The sequence below is a fragment of the Sander vitreus genome, chromosome 13 (assembly GCF_031162955.1).
Source record: "Sander vitreus isolate 19-12246 chromosome 13, sanVit1, whole genome shotgun sequence".
NCBI classification, from domain to species: domain Eukaryota; kingdom Metazoa; phylum Chordata; class Actinopteri; order Perciformes; family Percidae; genus Sander; species Sander vitreus.
The window spans coordinates 6011418-6031500 of record NC_135867.1 but is presented as its reverse complement, the minus strand read 5'-3'; the positions used below and the strand labels follow the sequence as shown (position 1 = coordinate 6031500).

The following is a 20083-nucleotide window of genomic DNA, read 5'->3' as shown; positions in this document are numbered from 1 at the left end:
AACTTGTTAACCTGTATCCTACTATAAGGTTGGCTATACATGTTTAATCAAAAGGCAAACGTGGTAGTGGAGTAAAAGTATAAATTATAAAATTAAAAGCAAATTTTACTTGAGTACCCCCATCAGCCACATAGGCTACAGATGGTTAACTGATGGTGTAAAGCTCTGTGTATATGTGACATTTAGGCTATAAGAACTTATTTTGATGAATATTTAAATGAATTACCAGTCAACGGACTGCAAATCAGTTTTGACTAGTATTCAACATAAGACCCCAATAATATCAGCAGTTCTAGAATCATTTGAATTAACTCAATGCAGACAGACAAATTTTTTTTTATATATATATATATATATAATACAAAATGGGCAAATGGGAGTCTGTGTAATGATATTGATCATCTACAAATGAATCCTTTAAAAAAAAGTCCTGACAGAAAATCGATATCCCTAGCTTTCTTATTACTTCACCGCTACACTAAGTAAAGTCAATTGGGGAGCATCAGTCTCGAACATACAGCTAAAACACCAGTTAACAAACACGCAAGGCAAATTTCTTCTCTGTGCAAACTTACCTCCCCAGTGGCATTAATTAATACACTAATAAAAAATGAGCAGCCTTAAAAGAACAAGGAAGACCGTAAGAGAAATCAGATTTAGTTGAACTTTCACTTTAAGGTGATGCATTCATGCACACTTGCTATCCATTACTTCTTCAAAGCAAAGGTGTGCTGCAGCATTGCTCTGGCGCCATCTACTGGTCAGCCACTGTTAAAAGCTCCTCGTCTCCATGATGGGAAGTAGAGCTGCAAAGATTCATCAATTAGTTGTCAACTATTAAATTAATCGCCAACTATTTTGATAATTGAATAATTAGTTTAAGTCTTCTTTTTATATCTTTAAAAAGTAAAAAAATCTCTGGTTTCAGCTTCTTAAATGGGAATATTTTTTCACTCCTCTACAGTATGACAGTAAACTGAATATCTTTGAGTTGTGGACAAAACAAAACATTTGAGGCCGTCATCTTGGGCTTTGGGAAACACCGATAGATATTTTCTGACATTTTATAGACCAAACAACTAATCGATTAATCGAGAAAATAATTGACAATGAAAATAATCGTTAGCCCTAAAGGGAAGTATTGTTTATCTTCTATATAAACTTGTATATCGTTTATCTTGTACATAAAAGTATATACATATACGTTTATATAATAAACTTAGTTTTAATAAAGATGTACTGCTTCTCTACGGCTCTATGGAACATGGCAACGTGACTTTAAGTGAATTATTCCTTTTGAAGCCATCTCAACTGGCAGTCATGCGGCATGGCTGTAGTCTATAGACAGCAATGTTGGTTGGTCCAGACTGAAATACTTTACATGCACATATGCAGATACAGTGAGTATGTGCACGTATATAGAATAGAACAATGCTGTAGATTGTGTTATTAGTGCCAAAGAGTCAGTGGTGGTTTGGGCATCTGGTAAGGATGCCCCCTGGGCACCTCCCTAGGGAGTTGTTCCAGGCACGTCCAGAAGTCAAGATGGTCCGATAGTTTCCAGAAAACTGCATTGAGGGAGTATGTTAGCCTCTGTGGTTAATGTTCACCTCTGAACCACCTGCTGGTAGAAATAAGGAGTGTTCATTCAATTAATGGGTAAGAAACAGCAGCGAAGTTGACTGTTTAAATGTAACATGTAAAAGTGGTTAATTATTGGTAAAAAAATTATCAATGTGGACAATGGTGATTCCTGAAAAATGTCTTTTCTATTGGTCAAAAAGTTACACTGCATCCTTTCAAAGTATGCAGCTCTTTAAAAGTCTATAATACAACATAAAAAGTTGCATTTTAAGAGAAAGGACAGAGGTCGATAGCAGAAAAAGAGACGTTAGCTTCAGCTCAATGCTAAAGTTCAAAGTCCAAGTCAGACTTGGGTATTCATGTTCTGAAGCCCTTTATCCTGAATACAATGCCTGATAACAAAGCTCTTGATATCTTTTTGTTTTTGCCCTCGCAAGTTTTGGTAAGTGACCAAAACAACCAAAATTAGGCCTTAGGGTTTCTTTAGGCCTTAGGATGGCTGCGATCTGAACAGATGAACTTTCTACTTTTTTTTTTTTTACACATCTGAAGAGGTCAATTTTACTTCAGCTTCAGGCAAAGACAATTCTTAACTCATTCTTTCAGTCATCAAAACTGTCTTTTATAAAATCCAAGCTGTTGGATGTTTATTTATCTGCTACACACCTCCGATTTGTCTGACTGTTGTCTCCTCAGAATGGTTGTCCACCTTGGCTAGTTTGTACTTTTTGTTTCCCCAATAGCAGAGTCATCTCTGGATCTGTATTTGTCAAACTGCTGCAAAAGTAAAGTTTTGGACTCTTTCTTGGCTCTGAAAAAAAGAGGTGTGGAGGGATTGTCTTGGTTGACACGCCTCTTCAACATTGCGTGGAAGTTTGGGACAGTACCTAAGGAGTGGCAGACAGGGGTGGTGGTTCCCCTGTTCAAAAAGGGGGACCAGAGCATGTGTGCCAATTACAGGGGTATCACACTTCTCAGCCTCCCCGGTAAAGTCTACTCCAAGGTGCTGGAAAGGAGGGTTTGGCCGATAGTCGAACTTCGGGTTGAAGAGGAACAATGCGGATTCCGTCCTGGTCGTGGAACAACGGACCAGATCTTTACTCTCGCAAGGATCCTGGAGGGAGCCTGGGAGTATGCCCAACCGGTCTACATGTGTTTTGTGTGAAGCGGTGTGAGAAGCGGCTGGGATGAGGATCAGCACCTCTAAATCGGAGGCCATGGTTCTCAGCAGGAAACTGATGGAGTGCCTTCTCCAGGTAGGGAATGAGTCTTTCCCCAAGTGAAGGAGTTCAAGTACATTGGGGTCTTGTTCGCAAGTGAGGGGACAATGGAGCGGGAGATTGGTCAGAGAATCGGCGCAGCGGGGGCGGTATTACATTCAATTTATCGCACCGTTGTGACGAAAAGAGAGCTGAGCCAGAAGGCAAAGCTCTCGATCTACCGGTCAATTTTCGTTCTTACCCTCCGCTATGGTCATGAAGGCTGGGTCATGACCGAAAGAACGAGATCCAGGGTACAAGCGGCCAAAATGGGTTTCCTCAAGAGGGTGGCTGGCGTCTCCCTTAGAGAAAGGGTGAGAAGCTCAGTCATCCGTGAGGAGCTCGGAGTAGAGCCGCTGCTCCTTTGCGTTGAAAGGAGCCAGTTGAGGTGGTTTGGGCATCTGGTAAGGATGCCCCCTGGGCGCCTCCCTAGGGAGTTGTTCCAGGCACGTCCAGCTAGGAGGAGGCCCCGGGGAAGACCCAGGACTAGGTGGAGGGATTATATCTCCACCCTGGCCTGGGAACGCCTCGGGATCCCCCAGTCGGTGCTGGTTAATGTGGCTCGGGAAAGGGAAGTTTGGGGTCCCCTGCTGGAGCTGCTGCCCCCGCGACCCGACCCCGGATAAGCGGACGAAGATGGATGGATGGATGAAAAAAAAGAGAATAAGTGAAATGCTAACTGTTCCTTAAAGTGTAAAATTGGTGGAGTTGCTCTTTAAAAACATTTCTTTAAAGATAAAAACCTAAATTGTAATTTTATGCAAAAATAAATTAATAGATTATGGGGAATTGTTTGCCCAAGCTAGGATGAATGACAAGCCTGCGTGTTTTATAATAAGGTGCTGTTTATTTAATCATTTCATTGTCACATCTCATGGTACACTCTCCTAAAGCTTTCACTTGTAGTATTTACCATGTGTAATACTGACCTCAGCCTCTTCTCTCTGGCTTCCTGCAGAAAAGAGAGCTGCTGCAAACATGAGCTGAGCTCAGAGTTCAACTCCCCAGTCCACCTCTGTCTCTGGGTACGTTTCGGTAGAGGGAAAATCATTCTGGATTATAGCAATATGCTAATGCTTTACCCAGGGACTGAGGCTTGACAGGTTTTGGAGTTGGCTCTCAACGTTGCTGTCTGGTACAGTCCTGAAAACTGTGAAGTGCTTATCTGGCTCTTTATACACACTGAACGTCCAGATTAAGTGTTTGACCACTTTAACTACTGCAGAGGGTCACGACAGCATCAGGGCCCTCGTGACAAACCAACCGGCTCGGTTAAAGCAGCGTGAAGAGGGCAGCGTTTTGTTCAAGGTTCAGGTGATCTGGTATTTGACGTGGATTAAAACTGCACTGCAGATATTTTGATATCCAAAGTTCCTCAGCTTTTCCTGTCAGCATGCCTTTTCAGACTTGCACAAGAGTGTCGTAGTAGCTGCCCAGACGAGAGACCACAGCATCAAAAAAAGACCATTAACAATTAACAGCCTCATCTGGACAGTAAGGAAACTCCCTCAAACCAAAAACAGTTATAACCACTTGGTGCAGACTCCCACTGCTTTGTTTTCTTTGTACAATTTTCTTCTTTTAAATAGGTCTCAGTCTGAAATTCATGCCTCCCTGCACAAGAATGGATTTTGTTTTGCGTTTAAATAGAGGACGGGGAGCCTGGAAGTATCCTAGTGTCCATCAGGCCTGATCCACTGAAACCAAAGTCAACACGAGTCATTCCGATGTGCTGTGCTATGCCATGTAGATGAAGGTGTTTAAATCGGTCTCATCCCGCTTTATGTACTTGTGATCTATCAGCCACTCAATCTGCTCCTTGATCATCTTCTTCTGTGGTAAAAACATGTTCTTTAGGATCTCCACCAGCTCTGTCTGCAGCTGGGCGTTGTTGATGCGCTTCCTCATCTTCATGATCTGGATTATGGCCTCCTGGAGATTGGAAACACACAAAACGGTGTGAAAGATAAGAAAATGCACCGTAAAACAGATTATATTGTAGTTTATACAAACACAGCCACAGGTGTCTGTTGAAACTCCATGATGGGAAATGGAAGGTAAAAACATTTATTCTCAGTAGGTGGCGTTATATAACAGAGGAGAGAGCAGCAGTATCTTCACCTGCATGCTGCGAGCTCATATCCATACCTGTGTTCTTAGTATCCTTAGCTGGACGATGCCCTCGTTCTCCTCCTCTCTCATTCGCTCTGTGGTGAGCTGCAACCGACCTATCAGGTTAATCTTCCCCCTTTTCTGAACCTTTGAGTTTTTTCTGTAAAGTTGAAATAAAAAAAACACAAACAAATGCCCAGGGTCAATGAACAATACAGTGCTACAGTGTTTTTTTTTTTTTAAATTAAGGTACAGGTAACTTGATTTACAGTATGTGTAGGTAATTTGTGTATGCGAAAATGCAGAAAAGTTTCAAATAACAGCTAAAAATGACTGGTTTATTCTGACTTGTCTCACAGAAGAGCAGATACCAGGATGGTATGGGTATTTATATTAAATGCAAATGAAATGTGTAAACAACAAAGTCACGTGGCACACAGTTTGAAGGTAAGAGAGGAATCCCACAGGCACAAATACTATCTTTTAGCAAGATGAGCACCCAAGGACTAGGGGCTCGTTGCACAAAAGTGCACGTCCGACAATGTGCAAACATGGCATTTGATTTGTTAAACCTGTAAAAATGAACGTGAGAGGACATTATCTTATGTTGCAAATCACAGAGGGCATGTTGCAAATTTGGTGAAAGGGGTCCTAGAACCGAAACTACATTAAACCAAAACAGAGAACTTTTCCTTACATGAGAGAAAACTCCTGGTTGACATAGAATAATGTTCCTTCTGCAAAGTCTTTGGGTGAAGAGACCACCGGGTCGTATGACAACACCTGCCGCTTGAGTTTGGGAAAAGCCACCAGAGACTGGGAGAGGGAGCAAAGCATGATGGTCAGAGTAATAAAAAAAAAAAAAAGCTTCTTATAAAATGCAATGCTTACAGCACTAAATCTGTCGTTCAAAGATGTGAACTTGCGGATTAATTTGGGACAACTATGATGGAGTCAAATTACCAGTTTTATCTTCATCATTTATCATCTATCCATTTACCCAGAGAGTGCGTCGCAGCTCGGCGTCCGGCAGCTCCGTGGCAAGCTTGAGGTTTTCAAAGCTGATCCTCTCCCTGGGCCTCTGGTTCCAGGCAAACAGCACAGCCAGCTGGAAGGTGGTCACCTCCAGGTCATACTGGCCCACCTCATTCTTAAAGGTTATCTGGAGGAATGACACATTGTTCAATGGCTTTCCCAGCTTCTTTCACAGAGAGAGCAAAACATAACCGCTCCCAAAAAGAATACATTGTAAAATGATTGGGATTCAATTCTATTTAAAATGATTTGTTCACAACGATCTGCGCACAATAACCACCCGTAAAGAGTTTTACTAAAACAAAATGGAAATTACACTGATGACCAAACAACAAAACAATCAGCTAAAAGAGACCAGACCGTTCTGTCGAGGTGAAGGGAACTGCAGGGTTGGGTAACTACGAGCGACTCCTTTCACATTACAGTAATTTGATCCATTGTTTAAATAAAAAATATTGATTTGTTGCTTAAAATGTAATTTAAGTTTATATCTGCTGCTTGACAGGCACAAATCAAATAATTGTGGCAAATTATTTTATTATTTCTGCGTGTCATTTTTTATTTGTCATTTAATTAAGAGGAAGATACAAATAAACTGTTCTTGGATATATAGCAACCTGAGACAAGGCCTAAAACAGGTTGCATGAAATGAAGAGCTGTTCAACCGTCCCAGGAAATGCATGTATCTGCATGGCTGTGTTGCCATGTTAGTGCACGTAAACAACCTAACCAAGCAATTACAATTAACTTATGTGCAGTGTGTTTGGTTTCACATCTGATTCACTCACAATGCCGTTGGACATGAGGTGATGCCAGTGAAGCTTCCTGCCACTGTGGTTCTTCTTGTAAAAGTCTTCTACCTCTGGTATCAAATCTTCCAGCTCTGTAGGTAGAGAGACGAAAACCTTCTCGCTGCTCCTCGACCACGCTCCAGCATTCAGGATCTTTATGTTGACCGAGTCAGCTGCAAGGGGAACATACAAAGACATCTTAGTTACTGAATGACAACTGCTTACAGTTAACGAGTCTTAAACTTGGGCAGGATGACAGTTTTAAACTAAACAGGTGGACAAACGTCTCTGTCGAGATTTGTCATTCATTTGGTCGTGTGAAACTATTTTGTACTACTATTTTGGGAATACGCGCGTGTGTGTGTGTTTCCTGGCAAGAGTTAGATGTGAGGAACCATACCAGCCAGGATATGGTCAGCCTAACTTTGCATAAAGACAGGAAACAGGAGGAAACAGCTAGCCTGGTAATTAACACATCATGTCGTTTGTTTAATTTGTACAAAATCCAAAGAAGTGTAAAAAAAAAAAAAAAAAAAGTCACATTTTGGTTGTAAGGGAGGGTTATGTGCTGGATTATTTCTTGGTAGGGCACAGGGACTCCGTTGCACTCGGTCGCCAAAAAATAGTAAAACCACAACTTTTACAAACGAGATATAAGATGTTAGTGAGGTTTAAGGTGGGTTTTTTTTTTTTTTTTTGTTCCCCATTGCTTCCAGTCTTTATTCTAAGCTAGGCTAAGCACATCCTGGCTCTAGCTTCATAATAGCACACAGACATGAGAGTGGAATCTCACCTCTCTCGCAAATTTCCCAAAATGTTGAACTATGCCTTTAAGCAATAACACTAGCTTTAAAATTCTGTCAAGTTTTGTCAATGAATCAATGACAGTTTTGATTTAAGTAATGTATTAAGTAGTGCTGTCAAACGATTCAAATATTTAATCACGACTAATCGCATTAATGTCATAGTTAACTCGCAATTAATCGCACATTTTTATCTATTCTAAATGTCCCTAGATTTCTTTTTGTTCAATTATTTTTTCTCATTTTAATGCTCTTATCAACATGGAAAAGTGGATCGGCTTGCTTTGTGCTTTTGTCGCCTGGCTTTGACGAGGGGGCGGAGAATTGGCATCAGCTGTGTGCTTGGCCATCAAGTGGTATCTCAGACTGGATGTGCTGCGATGAGAGCTCGGTTCACAACGACAAAACACACACATCACTTTGGTCTTGTCAATGGAACCATTTGGCAACTTTTTAAAAGTAAACTTTCCATTCAGAATCTTATTGCCATCCATTTCAGCATCTTGCGCTCGCCATCCACTCAAAACGTAACGTTAGTGAACGTTAGCCTACTACTCTTTGGCCGACTCGCAAGACCAAACAAGTGTGTGCGGCGTGCCTGTTGTTTTGTTTCCGGTCTAACTAGATCCGGTGTGGTGTTGTAGTTTTTCTAACGTTACTAGTTGTTGCAACAGCATGTGAAAAAAAGTACAAAGTGTGCTACGCCAAAAAGAACGTTAATCTCGCGATAAAATAAAATTGATGCCGTTAAAATGGGTTTGCGTTAATAACGCGTTTAACTGACAGCACTAGTATTAAGTAAAAATACTACCTACCTTACCTTATTTACTGATTACAGCAGCTCAAAGACTATCTCCTGCATCATGTACAGTATATTAAGTGTGTGAGTGAGACCGCTTACCTGGTAAAGCAAGCTTGTTATGTTTATGCATTTCTTTGAAAGATTGGTTGAGGTCCTCTGACACCTTGATGTCTTGAAACATCCTGGCCAGCTTGTTGACATAGTCAGCTGGCATTCCTACTTCCTGTTAATAGACATGACACCACAGGTAGACAGTTTTTAGAAGGAAATCTCCTCAAGGAATTGGCTTCACTTAATGTTTCTTCTTTCTTAATATCTTACCCTGAGCCACTCCACCATGTTCTCCTCTATCTCGCTGTCAGCCGAGATGTCTAGGATGAGTCGACGGGTCAGGTGGGCTTTGTGGTAGCGCATGAACACGTCTTTGTTCTGGACATACTTGAGCACCAACAGCTGCAAAGAAAGAGCACACAGGTGGTTACTGAAGCCAACATTAAAAGTCAAGTAAGCCCTTTTTTGTGCTGCTGCAACTACATGAACCAAAATAGCAGTCTGTGTGCCCAAAATGTGGCCACTTTACGCTGGTTGTTGGTGTTAAGTGACAATTACATTTTTTTTTTTTGGATCATCCTGAAAAACATTAAAAACTTGACATTGAATGGGAAAGAATTATAACCCTGCTCTCGCTGCATTCTAGTTAGTAATAAAGTCTACAAAACATTCTAGAAGACTTATGTTTGGAACAATGCCCCACCAACTACGCACCTTGTTCCAATGCTAACCACAGGGCTAAAAACAACAATCCAATAACAATATGTAGGTTCCCTGAAACATACCACTTCCTTGAGCTTGGCCTCTATCTCCTCAGAGGTGAGCTTCTTGCTCAGCGGGGTCTTCCTCAAGAGCATGTCACAGTAGTTGGCCAGCAGCTCTGGACACTTGGACTCTGGTTGAGTTTTCAGACCTACCCTGTAAACACAAACAGGAGAGGAAAACTAGTGTAGTCAGACATTATCGCCTTCAGCAAATACTGAATTTCACACAGGGAGCATCTCTTACCCTTTCTGTTTCATAGGAAGTTCTAATTTAAATATAGTGGCGTCATTCACAACAGCTTTATATGCCTGCAAAGAGGTTTGAAAAACAGGGCTTGCGATCAGTTAAGAGCATCTTCTGACAGGTTTATCCTACAATGACACCGTATTGTTAACAGACAAGTTAGTAGGAGCTCACTTTGTCTCGAGCTGTCAGGAAGCGTGGGTCATCCTGAAAGGCCTGTTTCACCAGTCGGCTGAAGCGGTTAAATAAGGTGAGCAGCTGCTCCACATATTTCTCTGAGTCCTGCAACAAAGAACATAAGGTGAAACCAGTCAATGTGATGAGCACCGAAGTTAATTCCTGACCTTGGAAATAGTAGTTTGACAAATCAAGGTGAACTTACTAGCTTTTTGCGGCGCTTTTAACCGCACGTCTCAATCTTCATTAGCTGATCCGTGAGGTGCGGTTGAAAGCTCCACAAAAAGCTAGTGAGGGGACCTTGAGTTAACATAATTTTTTTGTAAAATCAATGCAATGTCTTACATATTCTGCACCTTTAGGTCTGAAAATATCAGTTAAGTCAATTTAATGAATCAGTACGAGGACAAGGCTGGTAATGTTTTTATTTCCAGGCCACTGAGGATTTCAAAATCATTTCAAAACATTAAAATTACAATTTTACAGCTCTAATACCCATAAAACTGGTAAATAAGAAAAAGAAAATGATTTTGGTATAATCATTCTGGAGGGAAAAAAAGAAGTCTGATTGGGCAACTGATTGTAGTGATGACGTGTTCCCAGATCTCAGCAATAACGATGGTGAGAACAATGTTATCAGAAAGAATGACCAAAACCCAAGATGTAATAAACTGGAATCATCCTTTAACATCCAGACTCAACTTGCATTTCGCGGGTGTTCATTTCCCACCCAAATCAGTATGTGTGTGTGTGATACTCACAGAGGTGATCGTCTCTGCTGTGGCCACCATATCAGCCAGGCCAGCGCTCATGATGTGCTCCTCCAGGTCCTTCAGCATGGGCTCGATGCCGCTGGGTACTTTGTCCATAAGAGAGAACATCAGATGCAGCTCTGTGATGGAGGGAAAAGGAACGTTATCACTTAAGGAAGTGTAAGCAGCACTTGATCTGACATATTGAATACTAAGCTTTTATTTGGCAGCTGCATTATAAATCTAGCAGAAGATGAGCAACTTTAAAATCCATTACTATGCACGCCCTTTGTCCAATTGTTCAATCAAACTGCATGAGCACAGACCTGAACACAAACGCATATATGAAAACATAATGATGGGTGGTTTATGCAGCCCAGAAAGCGAGCCCAAGACTCAACAATAAAAATGTTCTCTCCTAAAATCATTTATTATAGTACTTTACATTTGAATCAGGACAAATGTATGGAACAGAAATGCTGCATACGCTCATTTTAGGCACCTGTCACCTGCACATTTTAGTATGTGTGTATTTTATTTAAGTTTTAGACACCATTTCAGAACTTTGGCTGGTTTTGTCAAATTAAAACAGAGTTTTGTAGAAAAACGGTTATATTTCTCAAAGTAACATATCAAAAAGGGTTTTCATACTTGTACTGAAATGTACTGGCACTAGTATCAAAATCTTTTTAGAGTTTTTTTGTTAGAGCTTTTTGGCTTTTTCCCCCTTTCCTTTATTGTGTTATATATCTTTTTTGTGCATGTTATAGGTTTACAAAGTGAAAAAGCCCAAAGTCCACCCCAAAGGGACTTACCATCTCCAACAGAAAACACTGTTCACAAACTGCTCTATTGTAGTCCAGCCTTTACTTCAGAGACAGACGTGCGTCACTTTGTAACACGTTATAATGCTCGCCTAGCTGCTAGCATGGCACTCCCTCATACTCTGCTTCTGACTGGCTAGTAGTCCTTAACTAGCTACTGCGCATGTGCGACTCCCAACAAAGATGGAACAGAAGTGAGATGCCTCACTCTGTAGCTAAAACAGAGAGCTCAACACACAGGGTGAAAAGAGGACCTATTCTGATATAACCTCTAAATACAATTATGAACCTGGAAATTAGCATAATATGAGCACTTTAATGTCCTGTCCTAGCCTAGGTCCATTTTGGAGAAAAATATCTGAATTACTTTTATAGGTATTAAGTTTCCAGCTATATAATCATTAAGTTGCAAAAACATTTTATAATAATAATTACAACACTCAGTGACTTAAAAGCCATTCAGCAGCAAAAACAAATTCTGGTTTGCTTACTCTAAATGCAGCGCTGATAACATCTTCAGGACTACAACAACTTTAGCCTGTATTTGTTCACATTTTGGCAACTTGGCACAATTAAAGGTGTGCTCAATTAGATACTAGCAGTTCCTGTTTGTTATCTACTTCCACGAGTACATTGCAATCACTGGATTACTAGGATACTAAATAAAACATAAAAACGTGATGATTTGAAGGCAGGTTCTGGAGTTATTAAGCAGATTTATGTTAGTCCCATTTCTGAGAGATTAGCAAGGTTGGTTCACCTTAAGCATGGACACTCCCTGACTACACTCAGTGTATCATCACACGTTGATTTAAGAGGAGTGGTGGCAACAACACGGATGTTCTACAGATGCTGGACAAGAAGGTTTGTTCAGGGCTATTTCCTGGTGCAAACCTGAGCTGGCTGAGCCTTTGGTGGGAGCAGTCCGGCCGTACTCACTCTCTGTCTCATTTCGTTTGATCATGCCTGGACACTCGGCTAAGATGGTCTCCTTGAATGACGTAACCAGTGCATTGACGCAACACTCCATTAACTAGGAAGATAAACAGAAGGAGAACAATTCAGTAGAAATATGTAAGCGATGTGCAATACATATATACAATAAAACATAACATTTTGGGAAACACGCCTAATCGTTTTGTTTCAGAGAGTGAGATGAGAAGATCAATATCAATCTCGTCTAATTTGTTTTATCTGTACACAATTTGTAGTTTTAGGGGGAGTTGCGTCATGTAACTATTCCTTGAAGAACAACAGTTAATCCTTTGACCCAGCACTTCCGTGCAGCATCTTCTGCTTAAGATGCGCAGGTTATATAGCGGGTTGCCAGATATGTCACAGTCTGTGAGTATTAGACAAATGAGATACAATGTTCTTAATGCACAGACTAGGACTGCAGCTAACCATTATTTTCATTGTCGATTATTTTGTTGATTATTTTCTCGATTATTCAATTAGTTGTTTGGTCTATAAAATGATGACATATGTCAGGGTTTCCAAAAGCCCAATATGACGTCCTCAAATGTCTTGTTTTGTCCACAACTCAAAGATATTAAGTTTACGGTCACGGAGGAGTAAAGAAACTAGAAAATATTCTCATTTCAGAGTGGGATGCACCGATGTGAAATTCTGAGCCGATACCAATGTTTAAAATAATTTTTTTTCTTTTTTTTTTTTTAATTGTTGTGTATTTTGTTATTTATTCCCCCTTTTTTTTTAGGGAAACAAAGAAATCATTATAAAAAAGCTTAATGGAACTATTTTAAAGTAATTCCTTCATTACAAAACAACCTTTAATATATCTTTTACATGAACAATAACTGCTTCAAAAGCCATCTTAACCTTTTAACATTTAGCTAACATTTCCCGAAACATTAAACTATTCTTTTAATAAAAATACAAGTTGTTATTAGAGTATGGAAAAATGTGTAAATCTAAAAAGCTTTAAAAAAATAAAAATAAATAAAAAAAAGCTCAAAAAATTGGTATGTAACATTTATAAAAGTGCAAACCGAAACAATGGAGTTGCACTTTGGAAAAAACAGTGGCAAACATTGTGATTTTCTAACTTAACTGTAGAATTGTCAGCAAAATAAGATACACCATTCTCATGTGTAATACTCACTGCTTGTACGGAGTTACAGTCACGTCTGGTCTCCAGGTATCGCATTGCACGTTTCTCCTCTTCCCTCAGCTTCGAATCAGCCTGGTGAAAATACACACCAGTGCATGCACATTTATTTATTAAGATAAGATAGATTGGGTAAGAGACTTAAGGGGAATTGACATACTGTCTCAATTATGCTTCGTTCACCATTGCCTGTCTCCGCTGTATGTCATTTATTGTGAAATTCAAATAAAGAGTTGGGGGAAAAAAATAAAAAATAAAATAAAAATAAGATAGATTTTATTGTCTTGGACACATATACAAACAGTATCTGCTGTTTAGGAAATTCAACACAACATAGTGCATACAATACACACACAGACGCATACAGTACACAGACACGGACTGCATGGACATACTCATATTGCATGCACAGACTGCCACCAACCAAAGAAAATTGCACACTGCCTGTTGTACAACACATCATAACAGTTGTTATAACAGTGTACATAATATGTGCAGTAAGGGTAAGCAGCCTCATCAACATAAAGTCATGATAACATGTACATGTGTATAGTTATTAAATTTTTACACATTTAATTTACATAAAATACTCAACAGCATCTCTCAGAAAAACCTCATAATAAACATTTACATCATATGTCAAACAGACAATATACAGTGTGTATTTCTGTTGTGAAGCATGACATTCTGTGTGCATGAAACCACAGAGGAGAGGCAAGTACTCAGAGTACATCTCTACCACAAAAATACAAATAAAAAACTAATTTTTTTAGTTATTTTAATTCCCTGTAAATGCATCTATTAGCACATTAGCAATCAACAAAGGAATATGACTTTGAGAGTTAATAGTATGCAAGATTTTAAACTCAACGTCTGTCTTACCAGTGTACTTTATTTTGTTTTGCCCAAATAGTTCAGGGGATAGAAAACTATCAATGACTTGAAGTGAAATATTTAAAGCAGAAAAATAATCTTAAAAAAGGATGTAAAAACACAACAACATTGTGATTCCAACACCTACAGTGCTTGGACACATATAAATGTGCATGAAACCGATCTTGTGCCAACAATGAATCCAGAATCCCTCCTCAAGGAAGGACATTTTACAAATTCATACAAACATATTCTTTAATAGGGTCAAATGTGTTATTGTAGACAAGCCCTCCAGCAAAAGATCCTGGAGAAGAACAGGTCCTTGAAGTAACAGTGACAAATCTAAACTGGCTTACATAAAGTGTTAAAGCTTGACCAAATCTGTGACTAAACATTTTTGACCCATGCTGTTCTTTAACAGACACAATGCTTCAGTTTTGTTTGAGTAAGAGAGATAATGTGAATAAGACAAGCATGAGATCAGCCACAGACTGTTTTCTCTTTTGATTCCTCCAACATGTCTTTTTGCCAAGATCCTCAAAACAGGGAATAGGAGTCTCTGCTTTGCGAAATGCAATTGTAGGACAGCGGCTATTATCTTTGTTACGAAGAGAACCGAAGGTTGTTTTTATTTTTTCAGTGTGAGCAGAGAGCATGCTGGGAGTGGCAAATAGAAACTCCAATCTGGTTGGGAGCGGAGGGATTACAAAACGGTTTGAACAGGGAGCAGGACTTGCTGCCATGTCAGCATTTCAAACCTTTCACATTATCAACTGACTAGCAGTATTCAATTCAATTGTATTTATAGTGTCAAATCATAACAGAAGTTATCTCAGGACACTTTCTAGATAGAGTATTGTAGGTCTAGACCAAACGATATAAGTTAGAGACCCAACAATTCCTCTTAAGAGCAATTGCACTAGTGCAGCGGCGGCGAGGAAAAACTATATAATTATCATAAAAATGTTTTTTAGTCTCTCTTCTTTGTTCGGTATAGATCGGCAAGAGAAGACCATTAATCAACAAAAAACATGCATCAGTTAAAGTCCATGACTGACGAGAAACAGAGACAAAACTAAATCTGCAAATACATTCATGTCTCGTACTTACATATTTCATGTAGTTTTGGACCCCATTTTGCTGGAGGTAGGCGGGCGCCTGTGTTCTGTAGAACCTCTCAGTAGAATCCATGTATGCCTTCTCAAAGTTGTCCCTGTAGATCTGCAGCTTGTCGTCCGGGTTGGAGCACAGGTTCACTGCTCAGAAACGAAAACCCAGTGCCATCACAAAGAGACATGGAGAAGGTCAGACAGGTGTGTGTAATCTTAAGAGTTAAACATACAATGTTTAAAAGACATAAGCTATAAGTAGAAAATAATACATCACAACCACACATCTGACAGAGGTGCTACAACTTGACAAAAGTTGCTTAAAAAGGTACTCTGAGGAGTTTTTGACCGCTACTAGCGCTACTGAGCAACATTTCTATGAGTGGGCCCGTTTTCCTTGTGTATCATGCACGCCAGCGGTTTCACGCTAGTCTGTTGACAGACAGTTGCTGGTGGCAACGGGGGCTGAACAATTAATCGTTTCCAAATCGAAATCGCGATTAATTGAATGTGCAATATTTAGTTGAATGTTTGGTGTAACATTTGGTACAACCTTTTTTTTTGATTCCTCTTTTTATTATTATATTTACTGTTATTTCATAAGTTAAATGCTGGAATAATGTTGCATATCACAGATTCAATGTTCCATGCTTATTAAAAGAAAAAACACTTATTGCTGGAAATTCATACCCATGTTCTCATCCTTACATAAGAATACAGTATAGAGCAGTTTTGATGGTGTCTCATCTTATAATGCTCCATGACATGTTTTATCTGTTACACAGTGAATATTGAACTTTAGCTAAACTTATAAAAAATAATGGCAAATCGATTTGTAATCACAATATCTAGCAGAAAAATCGCAATTGTTTCCCCAAATCGTTCCGCCCTAGGCAACAGTAGGAAACAGTAAACACCAACAAAGGTAAAGGAGAAGAAGCTAGCTCAAACACAAAGTATTTAAAATATGGCTGAATGATTATCTCATTGAAACAGACATTGCAATGTTAAAGAACTACATTTTCAAAATCGCTAAAGCCAATGGAAGCGAATAAAAAATGTTTTTGCTACACAATCTAACCAACTCCAGATAAAGAAGGTGACCCATATAACAGTGTCTCTCACCGTAGGACTCTCTTACTCCGATGACCAGCTGGGAGTCAAAGGCCTCTCCCAGCCTCTCAGCGTGGACGAGCTTCATGGCACTGTCTTGTAGCCTGTTTTTAATGTTGGAGAAGATGGACTCGTTCCATGTATCCAGCATCAGCTAAAAGGGACAGAGACACAGGATATGATGACAGTGTACATGCACAACATTCTTATTTTGGTTACACTGCAAAAAAATTAAGTTTACTCGTAGTTTGCCCGCTCCTGCTCCTCCTCACCTTGCGGACGATGCTGTCCTCCACGTTGGACTTCTTGTTGCTTCCTTGCTTGCCCATCAGAGTGATCTCCAGCTGACAGAAAGGCTTGGGCAGGATGTCACACTGTGTGAAGAACTTCCTCCACTCCACGATGTAGGCCTTCAGTAACGCTGTGTCATCCTGGTGACTCAACACCCGCTTTGAACGAGTGAGAAACACAAGTATATAATTGACATATTGACACATATTAAGAAAGAAGACTAGTTTATGATGGTGACAATTTGAAAGCCACACTGTTAAACCAGCAACAGCATCAGTAACTTGTTGGCTTTGTAAAAACAGGGCCAAAAATCCCATTATGCTCGTAGCCTTACTGCTTGTGCTTGTTTGATAAAATCTAGGATGTCCTCTTTGAGGGCCTGGTGGATCTTAGCTGGACCTTTGTCATCCCACAGGCACACAGCATGGACGTCTCTGTAGAAACAAAGAGGGGAAACAATGTTGGAGGAAGTATCTTTCCTGACAAATTTTGCCTTCAAGATCAATGCCTAAGATGAAAGGAGATGCATTACAATAAACTTACGAGAACAGGTCAAACCACTGCTGTTTGGTGACAGACTCCTGCCGTAGCAGCTTCAGAACTATGGGGCGCATCAGGTCCCATTTGTCTTCAAATTGAAGGGAGCCTTTGTTCTGGAAACGGACAGGAGGGAAGTGAGCTACATGATTCAAACTGTTCATGAGCATTGAATAATTAAATATAGGGTAAGTAAGGATTTCACTCATTCCTTGGGCTTTCTTTGTGTTGGCATTTTAAACTCTGGTTGATTTATGAGAACTAATGTTAACCTTTACTCAGATCTCTGCAGGGTAAATCCAGACAGCTAGCTAGACTATCTGTCCAATCGGAGTGTTCTGTTGCACGACTAAAACAACCTTTCAACGTACACATGTTCCACCAAAACAAGTTCCTTCCCGAGGCTATTTTGCAGAGGCGCTGTTGCTCCGTAAGGCGCTTAAAGCAGCCCATGACGATTGTGATTGGTTTAAAGAAGTGCCAATAAACCAGAGCATGTTTTCTCCCATCCCGTAATGTTGTGTGGACTCGCCAGACCCTCCTCCGCAGCGCTGGGGAGGAAGGTCTGGCAATGAGAGACTTCTTTTCTGTAGAATATTTTTTTGTCCTGTCATTGTACGGGACAAAAAAAATGACATGTAATCCGTGTCTCTGTTCCTGCTGTCTTTGTCTTTTTTTCTATTGAGAATGCCAAAAATAAAAAGAATTATTTACGTGTGTAATTACCTCTAAAAATGTTTTAATAACTCTTTGACTTTGGTTCAAGGCTTGATTACCTTCTCATTAAATGTCTAATCATTTGGTCTATAATACATTCAGAAAACACTAAAAGATGCTCATCACAATGTATTAGAGCTCAAGCTGGAAATCATCTGATGTCTTGTTTTGTCCGACCAAAAGATATTACATTTACTATAATGTAAAACAAGGAAAAACAGTTAGGCTAATTCTCCAATTTGAGAAGCTGGAACTGTCAAATGACTTGACTGTGAATAGGTGTAGTAGACTAGACTACAACTAGTGTAGCAGTGGCCGAGATATAACCCTGACTTTTAGTGCCTAGTAAGGATCAGGTTCCAAAAACTTTGGAATCCTACAGTACATTTCCCATAGTTAGCCTGAGTTAACCTCCCTGTCTGGATAGCTGTGTCACATTCTATACTACATACTGCAGGTTTCGAGCATGTAGTGTGTTCACACCGGAAAAGTGACTAATTTAAGTATATTCAAAACAGTCAATATGCATACTAAAGTGTGCTGTTGGTGTACACTATTCTCCCACATGGCCAAACCAGCTACAAATAATTAAAACAAATTTGGAGTGGTGGTAAAAGAGCTACATTTTACATACATTTTTGGAAAAAAAACATTTTACTGTGTCTCTGTGTTGTTTAACTTTGTTAACTTTTCGCACTCTGTGTGTTGCTGTTCTCAAAATCACTTCGATACAGAAAACAACAGCAGCCTTCGAGCTAGCAAGCTACACGCCTGGCCACATCATCAGCAACTGTCCTCAATGGCCGAGTGGTACCCCCTCTTGTGACAAGTAAACTGACATTTATATTAGAGATGGTCCGATACCATTTTTTGCTTCCCGATACCGATTCCGATACCTGAACTTGCGTATCGGCCGATACCGAGTACCGATCCTATTGTCTTTTTACAATCCTGCAAAATGCAAATGTTTACATGTGTGTATGCATGTACAAGTGTGTATGCATATATGTGTGTATGTATATATATAAACTGTTTTATATACAAACTTATATCTGTAGCCTACATATAGTAGTCTAATGTTTACCTTGTTCAGCTTTGTTGTCCTTGTTTTAAGCTGTATGCCTATTTCTATTTATGTATGCCTACAGTATTTCTGTTCCAGAGTCAAATTCCTTCACACTTACTTGGCCATTAAAACTGATTCTGATTCTTGTATTGCCACGATAAACACAGTTTCATCTTATCTTATCATGTTGGTACAGATGTGAGATAGTAATGTATACACTGGGGCTAGCTAATAGAGCAGATTAGGTGATTCCATGCATATTTTGGCATTTTCTGTCTGCCCATACAGTATACATACATACATACAGTTACTATTTTCCATGCAAAAGGCTTTGTGTTTTGACTGCAATGCCATTTTTCTCTACCGATACACAGCTCCTGTGGCTCCTACTATAGCTATGTCACCTCTCCTAATTGACAATTGAATTAAGACAGTGCCATAGGTTCCTATCAAGCTAAACTTAGTTAGCAAGATGACATTTAAGGATTAACGTTCACTCAATGCACAGAAACTGCTGCGACATTAGCTTTTGGCAGCCTTTAGCATGCATTTTAAAGGGATGGTCAGCTGCAGTTTACTGTGCCACTGAATTGACAGCTCATATGGGATTTCTAGCTAGCGTATACACAGATATTTATATTTTAGCGCAGGTTTAGCGCAGGTTAAGCTAACGATAGGTCTCCCATCCGTTATCAGTCTCTCTGTTTCTCCGTGTCTGCCTCTTGGCTTTAGTTAGCTGTGTTGTAGCTATTCTATTTAGCTAAATCAATCACAAGTAGCTAATGTTAGCCAGATGTAACTTAACTGCTCCCAGCTAAAGTCAACACTGACAGCACAGTCGCGTACAGGTGGTGTGTAATGTTCGTTAAGTTTGGAGCTAAACGGCAACATTACACCACGCAAGTGACACGCACTTACACACACGTTACATACAAAATAATTGAATTAAAGTGGGTCCTACCTTCAGCAAATTTGACGTCGCCATGTTCCCCTCAACTTATCGTCTCGTAAAATCTCGCGTGAACTACACGCAGCGTGAACATCACCG

At 39.8% G+C, this 20083-nt stretch overlaps 1 protein-coding gene across 2 annotated transcripts; it reads right to left on the bottom strand.

Annotated features, from left to right (window-relative positions):
* Positions 1-3670: 3670 nt before the first annotated feature.
* Positions 3671-20054, bottom strand: LOC144527896 (cullin-5). Of its 2 annotated transcripts, none has more exons than XM_078266219.1 (19): positions 19997-20054; positions 17259-17368; positions 17050-17149; positions 16697-16873; positions 16437-16578; positions 15313-15458; positions 13324-13404; positions 12093-12231; positions 10384-10514; positions 9620-9727; positions 9446-9510; positions 9223-9355; positions 8708-8839; positions 8486-8609; positions 6779-6954; positions 5956-6117; positions 5653-5771; positions 4992-5115; positions 3671-4775 (listed from the first exon to the last, which is right to left on the bottom strand). In XM_078266219.1, the coding sequence occupies exons 1-19, from the start codon at positions 20018-20020 to the stop codon at positions 4581-4583; spliced, it is 2388 nt and encodes a 795-aa protein (XP_078122345.1). In that variant the 5' UTR covers positions 20021-20054; the 3' UTR covers positions 3671-4580. The 2 variants fall into 2 exon arrangements, with proteins under 2 accessions (XP_078122345.1, XP_078122346.1); XM_078266220.1 differs by having other exon boundaries at positions 12138-12231.
* Positions 20055-20083: the final 29 nt, after the last annotated feature.

Excerpts from the sequence above, each read along its gene's own strand:
- LOC144527896 (XM_078266219.1), bottom strand. The coding sequence starts at position 20,020 with ATGGCGACGTCAAATTTGCTGAAG. Across the intron at positions 15,459-16,436 it reads CGGAGTAAGAGAGTCCTACG|TGAACCTGTGCTCCAACCCG; the intron begins GTGAGAGACACT and ends GTTTCTGAGCAG. Across the intron at positions 6,118-6,778 it reads ACCTCATGTCCAACGGCATT|ATAACCTTTAAGAATGAGGT; the intron begins GTGAGTGAATCA and ends TCATTCCTCCAG.